This window comes from Procambarus clarkii, chromosome 39 (genome assembly GCF_040958095.1).
Source record: "Procambarus clarkii isolate CNS0578487 chromosome 39, FALCON_Pclarkii_2.0, whole genome shotgun sequence".
In the NCBI taxonomy this organism is placed as follows: Eukaryota; Metazoa; Arthropoda; class Malacostraca; order Decapoda; family Cambaridae; genus Procambarus; species Procambarus clarkii.
The window spans coordinates 24,393,364-24,410,828 of record NC_091188.1 but is presented as its reverse complement, the minus strand read 5'-3'; the positions used below and the strand labels follow the sequence as shown (position 1 = coordinate 24,410,828).

The following is a 17,465-nucleotide window of genomic DNA, read 5'->3' as shown; positions in this document are numbered from 1 at the left end:
TAACTAGCTGTACCCGGCCACACATTGCTGTGGCTCAGCAATGCATGCGCGCATTGCTGATAGGCAATATTGTGAAAGGCAATATTGTAGAGCAAACTGGTGATATGAATAAGGAGAGAAAAAATGAGACGAATGAGAACACAAATGATAAAGACGAAAGGAACAAGGAGAAAGATAAGGGCAATACCGAGAATGAATGCAGAAACGAGAAAGTTGGAACAAAAAACACAGAGGTAGCCAAGTCGTGCATGGGTACAAACAAGAATAATACAATCACAGATGAAAATATTTGAAGGTATTATGCAAAAGGACAGTGTAGATATGGACCCAGAGGCACGGGATGCTCATTCATGCACTCACGGAAATACCGAAACTGGTTAGGGAAAGGCAGATGTCGTTTTGATACAGAATGTAGATATTTTCACCCTAAGTTATGCAAACTCTCAGTTAATGAGAGGAAATGCTACGATCTTCATTGCCCTGATTTCCACGTCAGAGGTACACAGCGCTATATAAGAGAGGAAGACAATATAATAGCCTGAATTTTTTTTAGAGGTAGGCAGAAACGTGGCAGGAGTACGGATGGAGAGGGGGAAATGCCCAAGAATGGACTACGGTTCGTCATCAAGCCCACACATACTACAGCCCCCAACTACACAGAGACTACCACACTCCCTAGTATCACTTCCAAAACTGGACAAACAATTGCCACAACAACACACCCTGGGTCAGGGTAGAGAGGAGGGAGAACTACCAAAACCTTCCAGAAGTGACACACAATATGGACAATCATTCATATTTGCAAACATTCAAGGTTTAAAGCCAAAGTCAAGAAATAAAGTTAAGTTCATAAATGGCCTCCTATTAGAGTCAAACTCAATATATGGGGCATTCACGGAAACTCATACAAAAGATTACATGGATCTTGAAATCTGGATTCCAAATTATAATTTATATAGATGTGATAGAAAAACTAAGTCAAATGGAGGAGTAGGATCTGTATATTAAAGAGGACCTGGTATGCACAGAACTACTAAAATCAACTAATGAGGTGGTAGAGGTACTTGGAATTAAGGTGGAGAAACGAAACCTAATTATTATTCTAATATATAAACCGCCAGATACAACGGTTGAGGAATTCACAGAGCAGATGCACAAAGTAGAGAACATACTTGATTACCTAGCAAACCCAGCTCCAGATACTTATCTTCCTTGGATATTTCAATTTACCGAGTCTAAGATGGAGAATGGCAAACACAAATATCATAGCAGGGAATGACCCGGGAAATAACCAACCACAGGTCAGAGAACTTTTGAAATTCTGTGACAAATTCTCGCTCAATCAACAGATTACAGAACCAACTAGGAACGAAAACACACTAGACTTGTTATTCACAAACAATGATGAACTAATCAGAGACATCACAATCTCAGATACTTCATACTCAGACCATAAGCTCATTGAAGTGCAAACTAGCATAAATAACGGTAGTAGGTCTAAGAGACCCAACAAGCGAGAAGGAATATTCAATCAATTCAATTTCAACAATAAGAGGATCGATTGGGAAAAAATAATTGTAGACCTTGCAACCATTCAATGGGAGACGGTCTTAAGCGACAAAACTCCCACACAGGGAATAGCTCAACTGACAGCTTAATCTTACAAGGTCTGCTTGAAGCACGTACGTGCCTGTGAGGAGGGGCAGAAAGAGGACCACTCTAGAAAGAGAACGCAGACGACTGTACAGGAGAAGGAAAACAAAATAACGGAAATACTTCGGCAGACACAACTATCACAAGCAAGGAAAATAAGCCTAAGCAGGGAGATCGAAGAAATAGAACAAACATTGAAGCGATCATATGAGTTTGAGGAAATGGAATTGGAACAGAAAGCTATACAAGAGATAAGGAAAAATACGAAATATGTTTTCACATTCGCAAAATAAAAATAAAAAACCTCGACCAGTATCGGACCGTTAATTACAAATGAAGGTAACAACAAAGAGATTAGTGAAATTCTAAGAAGCCAGTATGAGGCTATGTTTAGCACACCAATAAACAACATGAAAGTTGATGACCCAGACAGTTTCTTTATGAATGACATTCAAGCTTCAGATAATATAACGGATATTACCACAAACTCGGAAGACTTTGAAAGAGAAAGTGACAATATGCCTACGCATTCAGCTCCTGGGCCTGACTCATGGAATTCAATATTCATAAAGAAATGTAAAGTACCAGTAGCGAGAGCACTCAGCGTAATATGGAGAAAGAGCCTGAATACAGGGGAGATATCAGCAGCATTTAAATCTGCAGATATAGCTCCGTTGCACAAGGGGGCAGTAAAGCCTTGGCAAAAAATTAGAGGCCAGTTGCACTAACATCACACATAATAAAAGAGTTTGAAAGAGTGATTAGGAATTAAATTTCTAGTTTTATGGAAACAATGAATTGTACAACCCAGGACAGCATGGATTTAGAGCGGGAAGATCCTGTCTGTCACAGTAACTCAACCACTATGACAAAATTACAGAAGCCCTAGAAGAAAAGCAAAATGCAGATGTTGTATACACAGACTTTGCAAAGCCTCGGGGCTTGGTGGGGCCTAGGGGCCTCGTAGCCTGGTGGATAGCGTGCAGGACTCGTAATTCTGTGGCGCGGGTTCGATTCCCGCACGAGGCAGAAACAAATGGGCAAAGTTTCTTTCACCCTGAATGCCCCTGTTACCTAGCAGTAAATAGGTACCTGGGTGTTAGTCAGCTGTCACGGGCTGCTTCCTGGGGGTGGAGGCTTGGTCGAGGACCGGGCCGCGGGGACACTAAAAGCCCCGAAATCATCTCAAGATAACCTCAAGAAGCCGTTCGACAAATGTGACCATGGGGTGATAGCTCACAAAATGAGGTTAATGGGAATAACTGGAAAAGTAGGACGCTGGATACTCAATTTCCTGTTGAACAGAACACAAAGAGTAACAGTCAATCAGATAAAATCGAGTCCAAGCGATGTTAAAAGCTCTGTACCTCAAGGTACAGTCCTTGCACCGCTACTGTTCCTTATTCTCATATCTGATATAGACAAAAATACACGACACAGCTTCGTGTCATCCTTTGCAGATGACACAAAAATCAGCATGAAAATTACCTCTACTGAAGACATTGAAAAACTACAAGCAGATGTCAACAAAGTTTTCGATTGGGCAGCAGAAAATAACATGATGTTTAACAGTGATAAATTTCAGGTACTCAGGTACGGCAAAAATGAAAATCTGAAACATAATACAGGGTACAAAGCACAATCGAATCTTCCCATAGTAGAAAAACAGCATGTCAAGGATTTGGGAATAATGATGTCCGACGATCTAACGTATAGGGAGCATAACCAAGCAAATATCGCGTCAGCCAGAAAAATGATCGGGTGGATTACGAGAACTTTCAAATCCAGGGATCCCATCACAATGGTTGTACTCTTCAAGTCACTTGTGTTGTCCCGTCTCGAGTACTGCTCAGTACTCACTTCCCCCTTCAGAGCAGGAAGAGATTGCTGAAATAGAGGGAATACAGAGAATATATACGGCACGCATAGACGAGATAAAACACCTAAATTATTGGGATCGTCTCGAAGCTCTCCAAATGTACTCTCTAGAAAGGAGACGAGAGAGATACCAAATAATATACACATGGAAAATACTGGAGAGCCAGGTCCCAAATCTACACAGTAAAATAACAACGTACTGGAGTGAACGATATGGAAGAAAATGCAAGATTGAACCAGTGAAGAGCAGAGGTGCCATAGGCAAAATCAGAGAGCACTGTATAAACATCAGAGGTCCGCGGTTGTTCAACGTCCTCCCAGCGACTATAAGAAATACTGCCGTTACAAGCCGTGGACATCTTCAAGAGAAAACTGGACTGTTTTCTAAGAGACGTTCCGGATCAGCCGGGCTGTGGTGGGGTATGTGACCCTGCGGGCCGCTCCAAGCAACAGCCTGGTGGACCAAACTCTCACTGGTCGAGCCTGGCCTCGGGCCAGGCTTGGGGAGTAGAAGAACTCACAGAACCCCAACAAGCAGGTACCAAGTAGGCTGATGCCACAGCAACCTTCCCTGTCCCCGTGTCCCCACCATTCCCAACTCCACTGTCTCTTCATCCTCCCAACCATTCCCCACTTCCCCCGTCCCCTCGTCCACCCCCACCATCCCCCACTCCCTCTTCCTCTTATCCTCCCCACCATCCCCCCCTCCCTCGTCCCTCGTCCTCCCTACCATCCCCACTCCCCTGTCCCCTTGCCCTTCCCACCATTCTCCACTCCCCTATCCACTTCATCCTCCCCACCATCTCCAACTCACCCGTCCCCTCTTCCTCCCCACTATTACCCCCTGCCCGTCCCCTCGTCCTCCCCACCATTCTCCACTCCCTCTTTCAATGCGTTCCCAACTGAGCTGATGCTCCCATCAGAAAAACGGGAACATCAAATGATCTAAATGTTCCTTTCACTGAAAAATAAAAAGAACAGTTAAAAAAAAACGAAATGAAAACAGTAAAAGAATTAAAAATAAATTGTACTCATGAAATAAACTGTATTATAGACAACACAGCTCAATTTCAAAGCAATGTCACATAATAATTAAATCAAAATGAAAATAAATCGAAATCTTTGAAAATTCAATTTATCAATGCAATCTGAAACATTGAAATGGAATTGTAACATATTTAGTATAACGTGTGTTGCTCTTTCTTGCGACATATGGCGCTTTTTTTTTTTTTTTAAAAAGCATGTTTTTACCTGTCACAGGTATGGCATCCTATACGTATAATAACGATATGAACGGTATGGTAAACAACACAGATCAATTCTAACACAATGTCAGTTGGAATTGATCTGTGTTGATCCAACACAATGTCAGTTATTCAGGGGAGATGACCGATTGACTGATGTCATTTACCATTAACAATAGTCTGTGCAGGGTCACCGAGGTAAAGAAATTTAAGTGCAACGGGAGGCAGCCTTTTAATCCCCATGGTGCACATAGTCTGGGGCCAAAGGCAGACCATTGAAATCCATGGATAATATATCACTATATCACGACTCATACACCGGCCTTCGACATTCGCAGAAAAAAATCACAACTCAATGTCCGGCCGTCGACATCCACGAAAATAATCACTGCTCAATAACTGGCATGGAGAAAAATATGACCCCCCCCCCCACGATTCAATGACCGGCTTGGGAAAATGAAAATGGCCGGTCATTGTCTCTCTTTCCACTACTCACCCAGGTGTACACACTGCACCACCCAGGTGTACACACTGCACCACCCAGGTGTACACACTGTACCACCCAGGTGTACACACTGTACCACACAGGTGTACACACTGCACCACCCAGCTGTCCAGTGCTCCTCGTGCACCACCGCGCTCGAGAAGTCATCCACAACACTATCACCAGGTGCACATACATGCGGGTACTCTACCACCCACCCACACACACAACATACACACGCGAGTACACTAACACACCCACACCCACACCACCCACAACACCCTCCCACACCCACAACACCCTCCCACACCCACAACACCCGCCCACACACACAACACCCTCCCACACCCACAACACCCGCCCACACCCACAACACCCTCCCACACCCACAACACCCGCCCCCACACACAAAACCGCCCATAGTCACAACATACATATGCAGGTGCACCAACAGCAGCCCACACCCACACATACACACGCAGGTGTACAATACCCGCCGACAGACAGGAAAGGGCAGCACCAGACACACTGGAGGCAGTGTAGGTGTATTAGTGTAGGTGTTGATGATCCCTCGCCACCATCAAATTTACTCAGGTGATGACAGGAAATTAATGTTGACCCGACGGTAATGTGGCCCTCGCGTGGCACCCTCGTGGCACTCCTCACTGCCACACGTGGCACCCTCACTGCCACAAGTGGCACCCTCATTGTCACAAGTGGCACTCTCACTCACACGTGGCACCCTCACTGCCACAAGTGGCACCCTCATTGTCACAAGTGGCACTCTCACTCACACGTGGCACCCTCACTGCCACAAGTGGCACCCTCATTGTCACAAGTGGCACTCTCACTCACACGTGGCACCCTCACTGCCACAAGTGGCACCCTCATTGTCACAAGTGGCACTCTCACTCACACGTGGCACCCTCACTGCCACAAGTGGCACACTCACTGTCACAAGTGGCACCCTCACTGTCACAAGTGGCCCACTCACTGACTCAAATGGGACCTTCACTGTCACAAATGGCACCCTCAATGCCTCAAGTTGCATCCTCACTGTCACAAGTGGCTCCCTCACTGTCACTAGTGGCACCCTCACTGTCACAAGTGGCACACTCACTGTCACATGTGGCACACTCACTGTCACAAATAGCACACTCACTGTCACAAATAGCACACTCACTGTCACAAATGGCATCCTCACTGTTACCAGTGGCACCCTCATTATCACATGTGGCACCTTCACTGTCACAAGTGGCACCCCCACTGTCACATGTGGCACCCCTCATCGTCTCAAGTGGCACCTCACTGTCACAAGTGGCACTGTAACTGTCAATAGTGGCACCCTCATTGCCACAAGTTGAACTCTCACTGTCACATGGGGCACCTTCACTGCCACAAGTGGCACCTCTCACTGCCACAAGTGGCAACTTTACTGTCACAAGCGGCACATTCACTGTCACAAGTGGCATCCTCAATGCCACAAGTGGCACCTTCACTGTCACAAGTGCACACTCACTATCACAAGTGGCACACTCACTGTCACAAATAGCAAACTCACTGTCGCAAACGACAAATTCACTGTCACAAGTGTCACCTTCACTGTAACATGTTTCACCCTGACTTACAAGTTTCACCGTCACTGTCACTTGTGGAACCTTCATTGTCACAAGTGGAGCCTTCACTGTCACAAGTGGAGCCTTCACTGTCACATGTGGAACCCTCACTGTCAAAAGTGGCACCTTCACTGCCACATGTGGCACCTTCACTGTCACATGTGGCACCTTCACTGTCATATGTGGCACCTTCACTGTTACATGTGTCAGCCTCACTGTCACAAGTGGCACCCTCACTGTCACAAGTGGCACCTTCACAGTCACATGATGCACCTTCACTGTAACTTGTGGCACCTTTACTGTCACATGTTGTACCTTCACTGTCATATGGTGCACTATCACTGTCACATGTGGAACCTTCACTGACACAAATGGCACCCTCACTGTCAAAAGTGGCACATACACTGTCACATGTGGCACCTTTACGGTCACATGTGGCACCTTCACTGTCACATGTGGCCCCCCTCACTGTCACAAGTAGCACCTTCACTGCCACAAGTGGCCTCCTCACTGTCACAAGTGACACCCCTCACTGTTACAAACGACACCTTCACAGTCACATGTGGCACCCCTCACTCTCTCTCAAGTGGCACCCTCTCTGTCACATGTTGCACCCTCACTATCACAAGTGGCACCCTCACTGTCACATGTAGCACCCTCACTGCCACCAGTGGGACCCTCATTGTCACAAGTGGCACGATTTGTCACAAGTTGCACCCTCTCAGTCACAAGTTGAATCTTCACTGTCACATGCGGCACCTTCACTCTCACATGTTGCACCTTCACTGTCACAAATGGCACCCTCACTGTCACAAGTGGCACCCTCACAGTCACTTGTGGCACCCTCACTGTCACAAGTGGCACCTTCACTGTCACATGTGGCACCCAGACTTACAAGTTCCACCGTCACTGTCACTTGTGGAATTTTCACTGTCACAAGTGGAGCCTTCACTGTCACATGTGGCACCCTCACTGTCACAAAATTCACCTTCACTGTCACATGTGGCACCTTCACTGTCACATGTGGCCCCTTCACTGTCACATGTGGCACCTTCACTGTTACATGTGTCAGCCTCACTGTCACAAGCGGTACCATCACTGTCACATGTGACACCTTCACTGTCACATGTGGCACCCTCCCTGTCAAAAGTGGCACCTTCACTTTCACCTGTGGCACCCTCACTCTCAAAAGTGGCACTCTCACAGTCACAAGTGGCCTCTTCACTGTCACATGTGGCACCTTCACTGTCACATGTGGCACCTTCACTCTCACAAGTGGCACCCTCACAGTCACAAGTGGCACCTTTACTGTTACATGTGGCACCCTTACTGTCAAAAATGGCACCCTCACTGTCAAATGTGGCACCTTCACCGTCACAAGTGGCACCCTCACTGTCACAAGTGGCACCCTCACAGTTACATGTGGCACCCTCACTCTCTCAAAAGGCACCCTCACTGTCACAAGTGGCAAATTCACTGCCACCAGGGGCTACTTTACTGTCACAGGTGGCACCCTCACTCTCACAAGTGGCACCCTCACTGTCACATGTGGCACACTCACTGTCACATATGGCACCCCTCACTGTCACATGTGGCACCCTCACTGTCACATATGGCACCCCTCACAGTCACATGTGGCACCTCTCAGTGTCACAAGTGGTACCCCTCACTGTCACATGTGGCACCTCAGTGTCACACGTGGCACCCTCACTCCCATCAGTGGCAGCCTCACTGTCATAAGTGGCACCCTCATAGTCACATGTGGAAACTTTACTCTATCAAATGGCACCCTCACTGTCACAAGTGGCACCTTCACTGACACAAGTGGCACCCTCACTCTCACATGTGGCATCATCTGTCACAAGTTGCACCATCACAGTCACAAGTTGCACCCTCACAGTCACAAGTGGCATCTGTACTAAAACAAGTGGCACCTCCCACTGCCAGAAGTGGCAACTTTACTGTCACAAGTGACACCCTCACTGTCACAAGTGGCCCACTCACTGACTCAAATGGGACCTTCACTGTCACAAATGGCACCCTCAATGCCTCAAGTTGCATCCTCACTGTCACAAGTGGCTCCCTCACTGTCACTAGTGGCACCCTCACTGTCACAAGTGGCACACTCACTGTCACATGTGGCACACTCACTGTCACAAATAGCACACTCACTGTCACAAATAGCACACTCACTGTCACAAATGGCATCCTCACTGTTACCAGTGGCACCCTCATTATCACATGTGGCACCTTCACTGTCACAAGTGGCACCCCCACTGTCACATGTGGCACCCCTCATCGTCTCAAGTGGCACCTCACTGTCACAAGTGGCACTGTAACTGTCAATAGTGGCACCCTCATTGCCACAAGTTGAACTCTCACTGTCACATGGGGCACCTTCACTGCCACAAGTGGCACCTCTCACTGCCACAAGTGGCAACTTTACTGTCACAAGCGGCACATTCACTGTCACAAGTGGCATCCTCAATGCCACAAGTGGCACCTTCACTGTCACAAGTGCACACTCACTATCACAAGTGGCACACTCACTGTCACAAATAGCAAACTCACTGTCGCAAACGACAAATTCACTGTCACAAGTGTCACCTTCACTGTAACATGTTTCACCCTGACTTACAAGTTTCACCGTCACTGTCACTTGTGGAACCTTCATTGTCACAAGTGGAGCCTTCACTGTCACAAGTGGAGCCTTCACTGTCACATGTGGAACCCTCACTGTCAAAAGTGGCACCTTCACTGCCACATGTGGCACCTTCACTGTCACATGTGGCACCTTCACTGTCATATGTGGCACCTTCACTGTTACATGTGTCAGCCTCACTGTCACAAGTGGCACCCTCACTGTCACAAGTGGCACCTTCACAGTCACATGATGCACCTTCACTGTAACTTGTGGCACCTTTACTGTCACATGTTGTACCTTCACTGTCATATGGTGCACTATCACTGTCACATGTGGAACCTTCACTGACACAAATGGCACCCTCACTGTCAAAAGTGGCACATACACTGTCACATGTGGCACCTTTACGGTCACATGTGGCACCTTCACTGTCACATGTGGCCCCCCTCACTGTCACAAGTAGCACCTTCACTGCCACAAGTGGCCTCCTCACTGTCACAAGTGGCACCCCTCTCTGTTACAAACGACACCTTCACAGTCACATGTGGCACCCCTCACTCTCTCTCAAGTGGCACCCTCTCTGTCACATGTTGCACCCTCACTATCACAAGTGGCACCCTCACTGTCACATGTAGCACCCTCACTGCCACCAGTGGGACCCTCATTGTCACAAGTGGCACGATTTGTCACAAGTTGCACCCTCTCAGTCACAAGTTGAATCTTCACTGTCACATGCGGCACCTTCACTCTCACATGTTGCACCTTCACTGTCACAAATGGCACCCTCACTGTCACAAGTGGCACCCTCACAGTCACTTGTGGCACCCTCACTGTCACAAGTGGCACCTTCACTGTCACATGTGGCACCCAGACTTACAAGTTCCACCGTCACTGTCACTTGTGGAATTTTCACTGTCACAAGTGGAGCCTTCACTGTCACATGTGGCACCCTCACTGTCACAAAATTCACCTTCACTGTCACATGTGGCACCTTCACTGTCACATGTGGCCCCTTCACTGTCACATGTGGCACCTTCACTGTTACATGTGTCAGCCTCACTGTCACAAGCGGTACCATCACTGTCACATGTGACACCTTCACTGTCACATGTGGCACCCTCCCTGTCAAAAGTGGCACCTTCACTTTCACCTGTGGTACCCTCACTCTCAAAAGTGGCACTCTCACAGTCACAAGTGGCCTCTTCACTGTCACATGTGGCACCTTCACTGTCACATGTGGCACCTTCACTCTCACAAGTGGCACCCTCACAGTCACAAGTGGCACCTTTACTGTTACATGTGGCACCCTTACTGTGAAAAATGGCACCCTCACTGTCAAATGTGGCACCTTCACCGTCACAAGTGGCACCCTCACTGTCACAAGTGGCACCCTCACAGTTACATGTGGCACCCTCACTCTCTCAAAAGGCACCCTCACTGTCACAAGTGGCACCTTCACTGCCACCAGGGGCTACTTTACTGTCACAGGTGGCACCCTCACTCTCACAAGTGGCACCCTCACTGTCACATGTGGCACACTCACTGTCACATATGGCACCCCTCACTGTCACATGTGGCACCCTCACTGTCACATATGGCACCCCTCACAGTCACATGTGGCACCTCTCAGTGTCACAAGTGGTACCCCTCACTGTCACATGTGGCACCTCAGTGTCACACGTGGCACCCTCACTCCCATCAGTGGCAGCCTCACTGTCATAAGTGGCACCCTCATAGTCACATGTGGAAACTTTACTCTATCAAATGGCACCCTCACTGTCACAAGTGGCACCTTCACTGACACAAGTGGCACCCTCACTCTCACATGTGGCATCATCTGTCACAAGTTGCACCATCACAGTCACAAGTTGCACCCTCACAGTCACAAGTGGCATCTGTACTAAAACAAGTGGCACCTCCTACTGCCAGAAGTGGCAACTTTACTGTCACAAGTGACACCCTCACTGTCACAAGTGGCACCTTCACTGTCACAAGTGGCTCCTTCTCTGTCACAAGTGGCACCTTCTCTGTCACAAGTGGCACCCCACTCTGTCATATGTAGCACCCTAACTGTCACAAGTGGCACCCTCACTGTAACATGTGGCACCCACTCTGTTGCATGTAACACCCTCACTGTCACAAGTGTCACCTCCCAGTGTCACAAGTGGCACCCTCACAGTCACATGTGGAACCTTCACTGTCACGTGTAGCTTCCTCACTGTCACTTGTGGCACCTTCACTATCACATGTGGCACCTTCACTGTCACAAGTGGCTCACTCACTGTCACAAGTGGCACCCTCACTCTCACAAGTGGCTCCTTCACTGTCACATGTGGCACTTTCACTATCACATGTGGCACTTTTACTGTCACTTGGGGCACCTTCATTTTCACGTGTAGCACCCTCACTGTCACAAGTGGCACCCTCACTGCCGCAAGTGGCACCTTCACTTTCACATGTGGCACCTTTACTGTCACAAGTGGCACGTTCATTATCACAAATTGCACCCCCACTGTCACATGTGGCATCTTCACTGTCACAAGTGGCACCTTTACTGTCACATGTGACACCCTGACCTACAAGTTGCACCCTCACAGTCACTTGTGGATACTTCACTGTCACAAGTGGCACCTTCACTGTCACATGTGGCACCCTCACTGTCAGAAGTGGCACCTTCACTGTCACATGTGGCACCTTCTCTGTCACATGTGGCACCTTCACTGTTACATGTGTCACTCCTCACTGTCACAAGTGGCACCCTCACTGTCAGAAGTGGCACCTTCACAGTCACATGTGACACCTTCACTGTCACATGTGATACCTTCACTGTCACATGGTGCACTATCACTTTCACATGTGGTACCTTCACTGTCACAAATGGCACCCTCACTGTCAAAAGTGGCACGTACACTGTCACATGTGGCACCTTTACTGTCATATCTGGCACCTTCACTGCCACATGTGGCACCCTCACTGTCACAAGTGGCACCCACACCGCCACAAGTGGCCTCCTCACTCACATGTGGCACCCTCACTGTCAAAAGTGGCACGTACACTGTCACATGTGGCACCTTTACTGTCATATCTGGCACCTTCACAGTCCCATGTGGCACCTCACTCTCTCAAGTGTCACCCTCGCTGTCTCAAGTGGCATCTTCACTGCCACAAGTGGCAACTTTATTGACACAAGTGGCACCCTCACTCTCACATGTGGCACCTTCACTGTCACAAGTGGCACCCTCACAGTCACATGTGGCACCCCTCACTATCACAAGTGGCATCTTCACTGTCGCGAGTGGCATCTTTTCCGTCACAAGTGGCACCTTCACTGTCACAAGTGGCAAACTCACTGTCACGTGTGGCACCCTTACTCTCACAAGGGGCACCCTCACTGTCTCATATGGCACCCTCACTATCACATGTGGCACCCTCACTGTCACATGTGACACCCTCACTGTCACAAGTGGCATCCTCACTGTCACAGGTGGCACCCTCACCGTCACAAGTGGCCGCTCACTGTCACAGGTGGCACCATCTTTCACAAGTGGCACCCTCACAATCACAAGTGGCACCCTCCCTGTCACAAGTGGCACCTTCACTGTCACAATTGGCACCGTCACTGTCACATGTGGCACCTTCACTGTCACATGTGGCACCTTCACTGTCACAAGTGGCACCCTCACTGTCACAAGTGGCACCCCACTCTGTCATATGTAGCACCCTAACTGTCACAAGTGGCACCCTCACTGTAACATGTGGCACCCACTCTGTTGCATGTAACACCCTCACTGTCACAAGTGTCACCTCCCAGTGTCACAAGTGGCACCCTCACAGTCACATGTGGAACCTTCACTGTCACGTGTAGCTTCCTCACTGTCACTTGTGGCACCTTCACTATCACATGTGGCACCTTCACTGTCACAAGTGGCTCACTCACTGTCACAAGTGGCACCCTCACTCTCACAAGTGGCTCCTTCACTGTCACATGTGGCACTTTCACTATCACATGTGGCACTTTTACTGTCACTTGGGGCACCTTCATTTTCACGTGTAGCACCCTCACTGTCACAAGTGGCACCCTCACTGCCGCAAGTGGCACCTTCACTTTCACATGTGGCACCTTTACTGTCACAAGTGGCACGTTCATTATCACAAATTGCACCCCCACTGTCACATGTGGCATCTTCACTGTCACAAGTGGCACCTTTACTGTCACATGTGACACCCTGACCTACAAGTTGCACCCTCACAGTCACTTGTGGATACTTCACTGTCACAAGTGGCACCTTCACTGTCACATGTGGCACCCTCACTGTCAGAAGTGGCACCTTCACTGTCACATGTGGCACCTTCTCTGTCACATGTGGCACCTTCACTGTTACATGTGTCACTCCTCACTGTCACAAGTGGCACCCTCACTGTCAGAAGTGGCACCTTCACAGTCACATGTGACACCTTCACTGTCACATGTGATACCTTCACTGTCACATGGTGCACTATCACTTTCACATGTGGTACCTTCACTGTCACAAATGGCACCCTCACTGTCAAAAGTGGCACGTACACTGTCACATGTGGCACCTTTACTGTCATATCTGGCACCTTCACTGCCACATGTGGCACCCTCACTGTCACAAGTGGCACCCACACCGCCACAAGTGGCCTCCTCACTCACATGTGGCACCCTCACTGTCAAAAGTGGCACGTACACTGTCACATGTGGCACCTTTACTGTCATATCTGGCACCTTCACAGTCCCATGTGGCACCTCACTCTCTCAAGTGTCACCCTCGCTGTCTCAAGTGGCATCTTCACTGCCACAAGTGGCAACTTTATTGACACAAGTGGCACCCTCACTCTCACATGTGGCACCTTCACTGTCACAAGTGGCACCCTCACAGTCACATGTGGCACCCCTCACTATCACAAGTGGCATCTTCACTGTCGCGAGTGGCATCTTTTCCGTCACAAGTGGCACCTTCACTGTCACAAGTGGCAAACTCACTGTCACGTGTGGCACCCTTACTCTCACAAGGGGCACCCTCACTGTCTCATATGGCACCCTCGCTATCACATGTGGCACCCTCACTGTCACATGTGACACCCTCACTGTCACAAGTGGCATCCTCACTGTCACAGGTGGCACCCTCACCGTCACAAGTGGCCGCTCACTGTCACAGGTGGCACCATCTTTCACAAGTGGCACCCTCACAATCACAAGTGGCACCCTCCCTGTCACAAGTGGCACCTTCACTGTCACAATTGGCACCGTCACTGTCACATGTGGCACCTTCACTGTCACATGTGGCACCTTCACTGTCACAAGTGGCACCCTCACTGTCATATGTGGCACCTTCACTGTTACAAGTGGCACCTTCACTGTCACATGTGTCACCCTCACTGCCGCAAGTGGCACCCTCACTGCCACAAATGGAACCTCACTGTCACAAGTGGCACCTTCACTATCACAAGTGGCACCCTTACTGCCACAAGTGGCACCCTCACTGTCACAAGTGGCACCTTCACTGTCACAAGTGGCTTCCTCACTGCCACAAGTGGCACCCACACTGTCACAAGTGTCACCCTCACTGTCACATGCGGCACCTTCACTGTCACATGTGGCACCTTCACTGTCACATGTGGCACCTTCACTGTCACATGTCTCACCCTCACTCTCACTAGTAACACTTTCACTTTCATATGTGGCACCTTCACTGTCACATGTGGCACCTTCACTATCACAAGTGGCACCCTGACTGTCAGAAGTGGCACCCTCACTGTTACAAGTGGTACCCTCACTGTCACATGTGGTGCCAATCACTGTCACATTGTGGTGCCAATCACTGTCACAAGTGGCTTCCTCACTCTCTTAAAGTTGCACACTATATACAGGTAGACGTGACACTGCATCTGCCATAATCCAGGCTCAATATCTGAAGCTTAGGCAGACGTAAGCTTCGGCAGACGTTAGCTTAAGCAGACGAAAGCTTAGGCAGACGTAAGGTTATGCAGACGTAAGCTTAGGCAGACGTAAGCTTATGCAGACCTAAGCTTAGGCAGACGAAAGCTTATGCAGACGTTTGCTTCGGCAGACGACAGCTTATGCAGACGTAAGCTTAGGCAGACGTAAGCTTATGCATACGTTAGCTTAGGCAGACGTAAGCTTATGCAGACGTAAGTTTAGGCAGACGTAAGCTTATGCAGACGTTAGCTTAGGCAGACGTAAGCTTATGTAGACGTAAGCTTAGGCAGACGTAAGCTTATGCAGACGTTAGCTTAGGCAGACGTAAGCTTATGCCGACGTACGTTTCTGGCAGACGTAAGCTCATGCAGACGTAAGCTTAGGCAGACGTAAGGCTTATGCAGACGTTAGCTTATTCAGACGTAAGCCTATGCAGACGTAAGCTTAGGCAGACGTATGCTTATGTAGACGTGAGCTTAGGCAGACGTAAGCTTATGTAGACGTAAGCTTAGGCAGACGTAAGCTTATGCACACGTTAGTGTTATTAAGAATACAACCACTGAGAAGCAAAATTTTGTGACTCCTTGATGGAGCCAGTCATAACAGCATGTATGTACAAAAATATGTTTGTGTAAATATGTACGCAATAAATTTTTGTAAGTATTTACGTAATTTGTGTAAGTATTTAGTTGATGTATGTGTGTGTATTAATATGGATGTAACATATTAGTTCGTATGTACAAACGTAAGCAGGGTTGAAATATAAGAATACGTGTGTATGTATATTTCTTTGTATGCTTTTATGTATGTATGTATTGTGACCGATCTGGAATAGCACTTTAACTACCTTGGCAGGTGGTGTGCCAATCTCACATTAATAAAAAAAAATTCAAAATGAAATAAAGCTGCTGAGTCCTTAACGGTGTACCAATTGTGGGAAAAAATAAGAAAATAAAAACTTTAAATATTTAATATAACAAAAAGACTTAAACTTTACAAAAAAAATTAAAAACAAAAAAATCCCTTTACCACTTGACTTTACACAAGCAAAGAAAAAATATTAATAAGTGAATTTACGTTACTGACAAAATGTGAATGTGACACTTTATACAAAGTGCTCCGAATGTCAGGTGACGGTTGGCTACCTTGTGGTGATTCCTAGGTCGTGTAGTCAACCAGGATGTTAGGCGCAGCTGCTCGCAGCGGCATATGAATCACATACGAGTCACAGCCAGGTTGACCAGATACCCTTCGGAGATATTTATCGAGTTTAAGGAATATCTTGTTACCAGTTTCCCCAAAGCGTATCCTCTTGAGAGAGCTTATAACCTTGAAGGGGTCTACAAGGAAAGACGGATGCATAAGGACGGTCAACTTCTCAACAGGATCATCATTGTTTGGAAAGGCAGTGTTCCTTTCCTGAACATTACACCTTTGGACATTTCATCCCATCAAGTCCTATCAGACCTTGGGTATCCCCCCCTCCCTCCCTGTTGTTTATTATAAGTGCCACAGTACTCATCATATCTCTCTGTACTGTCGACATGACCCTGTGTGTGGGCTCAGCTCAACACCACGATACGAGGCAGTGTCCTCACAGGGACCCCCTTACCCTTGAGGATGGGGAGGAAGCCTCTCCTCCGGTCCGGGAGTGTCCCAGGTGTTTGTGTGAAGCCGTAGATGTTTGGCATCGTGGCTGCCCTCGACAGCAGGAAGCTCTTGATGTCACCTCTGGTAAGCAGTTTCCAACCATGGTAGGACTAAAGCAAACAAGCAAAGATACAGAAGAAATTGACTGGTTAAAAAATAAAATTAATGAATTGGAAATTAAAATAAAACCATTAGAGACGAATCTGCCCGGTGATAGTGAAGTGAATCATGCTAGCAATAGTGATCAAGTAAATTCTCACAGCATCAGTAGCGATGCAAGGGACAATCTTTCAGCTGTTGAGGCTACTCTATCTAATCCCTACGGAACATGAGT

At 48.1% G+C, this 17,465-nt stretch overlaps 4 protein-coding genes across 4 annotated transcripts; 2 read left to right on the top strand and 2 right to left on the bottom strand.

The window, feature by feature from the left end:
• The first annotated feature begins 7,669 nt into the window (after nt 1-7,669).
• Nucleotides 7,670-8,797, top strand: LOC123760436 (uncharacterized protein C11orf24 homolog). The gene has a single exon (XM_045746123.2). It carries the CDS (start codon nt 7,670-7,672, stop codon nt 8,795-8,797), a length of 1,128 nt encoding a protein of 375 aa, XP_045602079.2.
• A 1,498-nt stretch (nt 8,798-10,295) lies between these two features.
• Nucleotides 10,296-11,423, top strand: LOC138372632 (uncharacterized protein C11orf24 homolog). The gene has a single exon (XM_069338127.1). The coding sequence runs from the start codon at nt 10,296-10,298 to the stop codon at nt 11,421-11,423; it is 1,128 nt and encodes a 375-aa protein (XP_069194228.1).
• A 370-nt stretch (nt 11,424-11,793) lies between these two features.
• LOC123760435 (dentin sialophosphoprotein-like) lies at nt 11,794-14,257 on the bottom strand. The gene is made up of 4 exons (XM_069338126.1): nt 13,918-14,257; nt 13,457-13,750; nt 12,263-12,553; nt 11,794-12,095 (listed from the first exon to the last, which is right to left on the bottom strand). Exons 1-4 carry the CDS (start codon nt 14,255-14,257, stop codon nt 11,794-11,796), a joined length of 1,227 nt encoding a protein of 408 aa, XP_069194227.1.
• A 60-nt stretch (nt 14,258-14,317) lies between these two features.
• LOC138372631 (zonadhesin-like) lies at nt 14,318-17,172 on the bottom strand. The gene is made up of 2 exons (XM_069338125.1): nt 17,094-17,172; nt 14,318-15,387 (listed from the first exon to the last, which is right to left on the bottom strand). Exons 1-2 carry the CDS (start codon nt 17,170-17,172, stop codon nt 14,318-14,320), a joined length of 1,149 nt encoding a protein of 382 aa, XP_069194226.1.
• Nucleotides 17,173-17,465: the final 293 nt, after the last annotated feature.